We start from the raw sequence: 8342 nt of genomic DNA on the forward strand, positions 1-8342 counted from the left end.
ACTGGGTACAGCTCAGCTCCCGTGGCGTGGGCCGGCGTAGTATTCAGGTAGCGTACATGGGTTGAAAAAAGTGTGGTCAAAATTGGTCAATAGGGTACAGCTCAGTCCTTGTGGTGTGGCCCCCCCCCCCTCCCCTCCTGAGAACGGGGCGTGCGCTCCCTCCACACAGGCTGTAGATACCCCATGCTCCTGTGCTTTCATGCCGTACCGCACCCTGCCGGCGTGATGTCGAACCTCGACCGCACGGACCCGGCCCCAGCCTCCTACAGCGCGCTCATGCGGCGGTTCGGTGCACCGAGCGAGCCACGAAGCAGACAGTAATAACCTCGAAATGTTTGTAGTGTTGATCACATCATTTATGAGGCTAGAAGTTCGCGCGCGGGGCCTGCGAGTTTGTATCGACTAAGGGCCGCGGATGGCACATTACGGGTGTCGGTGTTTCGCGTCCTCAAACAGGCCATGAGCCCTGGAAAACGTAACAGTGTGAATGAGTGTGATTTTAAGTTTATGATAAATGTCCTGCGTTGTACACGGTGTCTGTGTGTGAGTTGTCAAATCAACTGCGGAACATATAACGGCCGTGTTGCCTCTGCGTGCGTGGTGGACTCTGTGAAACGTAACAGAACCTGAGACAAAATGCCAAGATATAAGCATCGTGGTGTCAGAAGATATCTAACAAAGGTCCGTTCTTATTACAATGAAGCTAACTGTGTACAGTATTCAATATTTTCTCCCCCTTTTTTCCCTCAGGCTCCCAAGTGTAAGCGCCATTATGGTAAGAACAAGGTCATCAGACATGTACAAGGTGCCTCATGTGCTGTCAGAGACATGGCAGTTGCTGACATTGCCTCTGGTGAGAATACTATAGAAGGGACTCATGAGCAAGGGAGTCAAGGGCTTTTCGGACAGTCAGATCGCCTGACAGGTGGCGTCCCTGCGTATGAACCTTTCTCTGGGTTTGAGAGCAAAGTCTCTCTTCCGGGGAGAAAATGCCGTCCCATCATTGTTTTGTCTCTGTATGATGGCATATCTTCTGGCCTTGTTGCCCTGAACAAACTTGGAATACCGGTCTTGCGTTACTTTTCAAGTGAAATATGTCCAAATGCGCTGAGGTATGTTAAGCTCTGGCTTTTCCAAATGACCAGATAATTACTTTTAATTACACGATGCTTTCGTAAATGATCAGCTGTATTACATCTATCCAAAATCACATAATATATGTTCCAGGGTCCAGAGCCTTCGCCATCCTAATGTGATACGCCTAGGAGATGTGAGACAGGTTACACCAGAAGTCCTTGACCGTCTTGGTAACATTGATTTGCTCCTGGCAGCTTCCCCCTGTGCCGACCTCTCGAGGGTAACATACTCACCTCATGTTGATATTGTGCAGCACAGGTGTTTCCTAATATTGCGCCTCTTACCATGCTTTCTACTTAGGTCAATCCAAGACGCGCTGGTCTGAGGGGTGGCACCGGGGTGCTATATTTTGAATTTATCAGGATTCTTAAATATTTGCAAAATAAATATAAAAAACAAAATCACACAGTGCGCTGGCTTTTCGAAAACACCTGCCATCTAGACTCCAGCACGCTCCAACAACTGACAAGGTATGCCACTTTCAAAATTTTCTTTTGTGGTTACAGCACCTTTGCTCACTAATGTTTCAATCATTACTTCGATGTCAGTGATATGGGTGTGCCATCTAAGCGCTGCTCTTCAGCCTTCCTGCCAGTTACAAGAAAGCGTTTCTTTTGGGGAAATATTTCCGGCTTAGAACATGAAACGGTAGTGCAGAAAACACGGCTGACACTACAAGACTGCATTGACGCTAACAAGACAGCAATCATTTCACGGGCCCGTACTCTCACTTCAAACAGATCTGGAAATTTTGCTGTGGAATATTCTGGCGAGCGGGAAGTTTTAAGTCCAACTGATTATGAACGGCTTCAAGGTAATAGGCATTTACATGCGTGTTGTGCCCAAATTCCTTTCCACAGTTCAAAAGAGTTGTTTTGTGTCGTACAGGTTTAGACCCACATTACACAGACGCTAATTTAAGCATCACAGCGAGGATCTCACTACTAGCAAAAGGGTGGTGCATACCGATAATAACCGATATTCTGTCAAGCCTCATCCCTATCTTTTCTGACAGCTAAGTGTGAATACGTTTACATTGTATGATAGTGCTGTATGGAACTGACTAACACAAATTTAGCGATTATCATTAGCTGCTCTGTATGTATACAAACAAAACTCATTGATAATAATTAAACTGACGAAACCAAATTAAGCCTGTATCATTAGCTTTTCTGTATCTATACAAAAAAAACAACAACACATCGGTAATAATTACATAGTAAACCTGCTTCATCCAACTATTCAATGAATTAACCACAACATTGCAGGAGGTCATCGTCCATCAGGACGCCTACAACAGTCTCCTCTTTTCGGCCAGCACAGATTCTAGGGTGAAAATGTTCCTCCGCAGTTCACACATTTCCTGATCATGCCCGGCCTGCCGCCCAGCACCCTGCTCGCCGTCCCCGTCGCTGCTGCAGGTAGGGCAACGGCCCTCGGCCCCGTCGCCGTCCGTGACCCCGTGCATGACGACCGCGGCCGTGGACCACCGATCCTCGCTCAGACCGCCACCATCACCTTCGTCACCGTCGTCATCATCCCCGCCCGCCTGCGGCCCGTCCCCCTCTGTGGCCGTCCACTGCTCGACGTCCACGTCGTCGCTTCTGCAGCTCGAGATCCCACGGCCTCATCACCATCGTCACCACGGTAAGCACCGTCGGCGTGCTCGCCGCCCACCTCCAGTAATCGTTGCGTTTCTTCTGATGTAGTACTCTTGTGGTTTAGCAATTCAAGCACCAGGCGCGATTTTATGGGGGGGCGAAGGGGCGACACCCCCCCCCCCCCCCCCCCCGGGGTCAGCCCAAATCGCCCCCCGGGGTAAGTAGGTAATTTGTCCGTCAAAACCCCTGAAAGTAGGCAACCCACAGCAAATCGCCCCCCGCCGTCAGACGGACCTCAAACCGCACCTGTCACGCATATCGTGCAGCCGCCACGTTGTCCAGGACACGAACGAAATTGCTGAGCCATAACGCCTGCTGTGTGCGCTTCCTCCGGGGTGTGGCCGTCAGCTCACAGGCCGGCACGGTGCAGTGGTACGGGTCGAAATGCGGGTGTGCATCACCCCGCGCCGTCCTGGTTTGCCACTCAGCGATGCCCGTGGCGCCCATGGGGTGGCGCAGAGCGGGAGAAGGATCACTGTGCGAGAAAGGATTTTTAGCAGATGATACATTTAAAATTTACTCAACTGAAACTTTCTCAACTAAAACTTTGAACACACAACTGAAATAAGTAATGTCAAATGTGTCATTGCTTGTACTGACGTGAAGCGGCGTGAGCGGCGTGCAGGCACGAGGCATGACGTCACCAGAAGAATACAGGGCGGCTTGGTGTTGGTCCCTCCCACCCGCGCGCCACAGCCCAAAGCTACGCAGCGTACGCAGCATCAGCCCCCTTCCCTTCTCCTTCCCCCCTCCGACGGACTCGGCTTGGCTGCACCGCAGGCTGCGCCGGCTCGGCTCGGCCCGGCCCGGCGTCGCTGCTCGACTCGAATCACATATCGGCCGGAGCTCGGCCAGCTCGGCTCGGCTGCGCCTGCCTGGCCCCTGGCTCGGCTCAGCTTTGGCTCGGCCCAATTCCTAATCCCCATTAAAATATTATAAATCTAATATAATTCTTGACTTCGTATCATCTGCTTTCACAATCCGTTCCTGGACGGTACTTTTTTTTTTTTTTTTTTGGTTTGGCTTGGAACGCCCGCGCTTGGCGACAAGGTGTCTGTCAGCGCGTCTGAACAGACTGCTGCATGCCGACCACTCAAATATCTTGACATATTCTCATCCAATTTACTCGACGGTCGCGTGCAGTCAAGTCCCCACCCGTCCCACCGCCAACGCCACAATCCGCCACGCCCCGCCCTTGGACAACACTGCACAGACGGCAACACTGAATGCAGCGCTTGGTCCGGGAGGTCCGGAGGCGTGCTGGCTGTGAAACAAGAAGACGATTCCCCCCCCCCCCCCCCGAGTACCCTTTTACCCGGGTACCCGGTATCGCGGTTCCTACTCGCTGCCCGTGGGTCCCCGGTTCCATGGGTTTTACCTGCGTAACCTGGGTCCGGGTCCCGTTTGTCGTCCAAACGACCGGCATGCCGTATCCGAACGATGGCGGCGAGCGGCGCGCCGAACGCAGCCTCTCGTTGCTGCTTGGCTCAGGCGAGGCGTCCGGGTGCGCTCTCGCTCACCTGCACCGGGTGAGATCCGACCGTAGGCTGGTCAATCACATCTCCGAGTTTTGAGACACACGAAGTTAGCTCAGGTGGCCCGGTCCCGGTGGCCCGGTTTCCGACATGTCATTCGACACAAGCGACTGTCCGGCTGTGTGTCTGTTTGTGTGTATGTATGTGTGATGTCTGATACTCGCTGGACCACCCAGCTTTAAATTCCATATGGAATTCCTGTTAATTTCCAGATGGTTCTGGTTTTTCCATATGGAATCTCGTTTCCACGATGAAATTTGGTATGGAATAATTTTCCGGTATGAATTTGTGAAAATCCACTACGGAACTTGATCTGGATTATTTTCCACTGTGGATTTGTGATTTTCCGCTATGGAATACTGATTTTCCATTATGGAATATAGGGTTTGAAATTTACCGGTAATTTTGGTTTGGTGCGGTAAATTACCAAAATTACCGGTAAACTGGTAATTTACCGGTAAATTACCAGAAGTTTTACAAAAATTGCTTCAAACAGATGCAAATATTTGTGGCATGTAAACTAAATGTAAAGTATCGACGAAATTACTTTTAATTAACGTCTTCACTGTAAAAAAAACCCATCTTAATTTTAAGAACACGTGTTTGGAAGCAATTTACAAAACAAATTTGCTCTTAAATTTAAGAACAAAGGTTTTATGAAAATTAAGAACATGTTTTGAAAATTAAGAACGTGTTATGAAACGACAAAAATGCTTTACTGTTCCAGCCTAACGCAAAACTGGACAATATTAAGTTCTTGTTCCTACGGACAGATGTTCAAACCCGACTTTGTACACATTATAGTTATTTACCTTAACTTACCTGGGTGGATTCGAACCTCGGACCTTAGGGTTCGGATCCTGACGCCTTAGACCGCGCGGCTGTCGGGACATACCTGTGAAGTGAACGCTCGCACCCGACCTTATGCGGCGCTCCGTCCAGGGGCATTCCCAGAGTAGCTATGTGCTTGGTCGGACGGCGTATGTTCTGGCATAGCTACATTTCGCTTATCTAATTTGATGATGTTCATCCAATTCTATATTGAACACCAAAATTCTATGTCCAGTGGTCAAAAGCTGCATGACTTTTAACAAAATTGTTTTGAAAAGTCACACTTATTCTTACTTTTAATACTAGCATTCAGAACACTTCTTAAAACTAAGAAAATCTTTTAAATTTAATAAACTTGTTATAAAATTTAATTACCCTTATCAGAATTTTCATAACCTGGTTTGCAAAATTAAGAAAACTTCTTAAATATCACAATCTGTTCTTACGTTTAGGAACAACTGAAAATGTTATTAAATTTAAGATACATTTTGGTCTTAAATTTCAGAATATTTTTTACAGTGTGAGTTGTTCTCTAATGTTTAATCTACACTGGAAACGCAAGTGTGTGAATGTCGCTCACTTGAAGGTGAGCGAATATCCATTCGTACACTTACGGGGGGCAAAGGTGTGAATTTTCACACTTGCGTTTCCAGTGTAAGATACGTAAGAGGCTTTTCGGTTAAGATACGGAGGAACGGAGACGGACGGATTTCTACTTAAGACTCCACTTTGTCTCGAAGTTGGTACCCTGAGATCGAGGGGGCACCAACTCGAAAATTTTGTGCACTGTGAATATATTCAAGTATTGAATATCAGTGAATAATGGTGAATATTATTGAATAGATGAATATTGTTGAATACACTGAATATTGCTGAATATATTTGAATACTCTGAATAGTGTTGTATATGGGTAAATATTGGTGAATACTCGTGAATACACGTGAATAGGCGTCAATACTAATGAATAGCCTAGAATATTCATGAATATTAACGAATATCCTTAAATACCTATTAATATAAATGAATATGCATGAATATCCTGTGAATATTTTTGAGTAATAGTTGAGAATTGTATGCCCCTAATGCCTCACTATGGTCTAAGGAGTGTTACAATGCCACTAACAAAACTTTCGAATTCTCTGAATAGCAGTGAATATCGTTTAATACGCTTGAATACTATTGAATACAGTTGAACAGTAGTGAATATGCTTTGAATAGTGATAAATATGCTTTGAATATGGATAAATATTGATGAATACTGATGAATATTGGTGAATACTTCTGAATATCATGAATACCTCGAATATCACGAATACTTCGAAATATTTTGAATACACTGAATCGTTTGAATATTCGCGAATATCGACTGAATATTAGATATTAATTCGCTCGTGAACCGTGAATATTCGAAGTTGGTGCCCCCTCGCCTGAGATTTTGGGTATGCTGGAGCCCTCTTAGGTGTCCGTTTGCACCTCCAGGCTCATCCTGGGGACGTCATGGGCTACCTCAAGCCGTTGGCGATGACATCCGTCCCTCCCAAAAAATTGATAAGTAGGGGTTTTGGGGTACGCTGAGGCCATTGCCGGTGTGCGTTTGCACCTCCTGGGTCATCATCGGAGACCTCATGTGGTCGGCGATTACGTCCCCCTGAAAATCTGTACACGAGGGTTTTCGGACACACCGAGACCCTAGTGGTGCAAACGTACACTAGGAACCCCCTGAGTACGTATTTTCAGAAACGACGTAATCGCCGACCACTTGAGGTCCCTGACGAGGGCCCCAGGATGACCCAATAGGTTCAAAGGACACCAGAAAAATGCTCCAGCATACCCGAAAACCCCAGGGTATACCCACTACTTCGACACGAACAGGAGTTATAAGAGGAAATCCGTCCGTCCATATCTTAACCGGAAAGCCTATTTTTTTCCTTGCCCTTAAAACCCACAATAAGAACAAAATAAGAACTAAAAATCGAGAAGACCTCATAAAAAGGAAATATAACATATCAGCTGTTTGTTCAAACACGTTAAGGGCTTAAAGTGTTCGTTTTGGGTGCAAAAAGAGAAGGTTTTAAGCAATTTGGGTAATTTACCGGTAATTTTCGGTCCAATATTACCGGTAAATTTCCGAAAGTTACCGGGTAATTTTCCGGAAATTTACCCACCTTTCAAACCCTAATGGAATATTTTGCATTATGGTCGGCTGCATTTTTTCCACTATGGATTTGCAAATTAAATCACAACTTTTTAACTAAGTGTAACACAGAAATTCTGACTGAAGCACTGCGAATAATACGTCGAAATGTTCATTCTTTGATTGAAAAGTAAAAATCGCAATTCTCAACTCGGCTGTATCTTCGTAACAAGTTGTAGTTGAGGCTCTTAAGGTACGCCCCGGAGTCATTGGGTTTTTCGTTTTTCAGGAAAACCCGGCCAGCCACTAGCGTAAGTCACTCGATCGGCTCACTGGCACGTACCAAGGAATCTGGCCCGAATCTGGGGCCAGCCACCACCACGGTGGAAAGAGATAGATAGGTGGCGAGAGATCTCTCTCCACCGTGGTGTGTAGGAGTGGGGAGGAGGAGGAGGGCTGCTGCAGTGCTCGTCGCCTGCAAGTAGCTCGCACGAGAGCCAGATTGTCCCGGGGTATTGGATACGCTGAGGTTGATAAGACAGCTGCTGAGTCATAACCCCCCCCCCCTTCTTCTGGCACCACGTCGGCGCGGCAGGCTGGTGGCTCAGCTGCTCAGCAGGTCGCGGGGGGTGGGGTGGGGGACTCGCGCTCGCCCACCAGCCGGGAGTGGTGCGAAATCGCACGCAAACGAGGCCAGCAACGGCGCGGGTTGCCTACATGCCAGGGGGAAGACGAATACTGTTTTACACCGTTACTAAAATTAGATAAATAATTGCTCTATGAACTGCTCTACCCGGCCCGCGGAGGCTAAAGAACAGGAAGACGCTCGGAACGCTCGGGAAGCATTCGAGGGGGCGCTGCCATACCTGCGCGCATGTCTTGTCCATAGTATTTAAGTTCATTATCTCAAATCTCAAGTACTTTGATGATTTTGAATCACCGCTCCGCGCGCTGCTGAGCCGAGCCGTCCTGACCCGAGCTCGGAGCTGCGCTTCTAGAGGAGAGGGCCACTCGGAGACAGAGGCAAAAAGAGAGGGGGGATC

The 8342-nt window shown here is 47.6% G+C and overlaps 1 protein-coding gene across 1 annotated transcript; it reads left to right on the forward strand.

The window, feature by feature from the left end:
* The first annotated feature begins 304 nt into the window (after nucleotides 1-304).
* On the forward strand, nucleotides 305-2765 carry LOC127749085 (DNA (cytosine-5)-methyltransferase 3B-like). Its single transcript, XM_052265785.1, has 6 exons — nucleotides 305-681; nucleotides 751-1112; nucleotides 1228-1357; nucleotides 1438-1607; nucleotides 1686-1951; nucleotides 2026-2765. The coding sequence occupies exons 1-6, from the start codon at nucleotides 637-639 to the stop codon at nucleotides 2154-2156; spliced, it is 1104 nt and encodes a 367-aa protein (XP_052121745.1). The 5' UTR covers nucleotides 305-636; the 3' UTR covers nucleotides 2157-2765.
* Nucleotides 2766-8342: the final 5577 nt, after the last annotated feature.

Source organism: Frankliniella occidentalis, unplaced genomic scaffold (genome assembly GCF_000697945.3).
Source record: "Frankliniella occidentalis isolate FOCC.00 unplaced genomic scaffold, Focc_3.1 Scaffold30, whole genome shotgun sequence".
NCBI classification, from domain to species: domain Eukaryota; kingdom Metazoa; phylum Arthropoda; class Insecta; order Thysanoptera; family Thripidae; genus Frankliniella; species Frankliniella occidentalis.

Excerpts from the sequence above, each read along its gene's own strand:
- LOC127749085 (XM_052265785.1), top strand. The coding sequence starts at position 637 with ATGCCAAGATATAAGCATCGTGGTGTCAGAAGATATCTAACAAAG. Across the intron at positions 682-750 it reads TCAGAAGATATCTAACAAAG|GCTCCCAAGTGTAAGCGCCA; the intron begins GTCCGTTCTTAT and ends TTTTTCCCTCAG. Across the intron at positions 1,952-2,025 it reads TGATTATGAACGGCTTCAAG|GTTTAGACCCACATTACACA; the intron begins GTAATAGGCATT and ends TGTGTCGTACAG.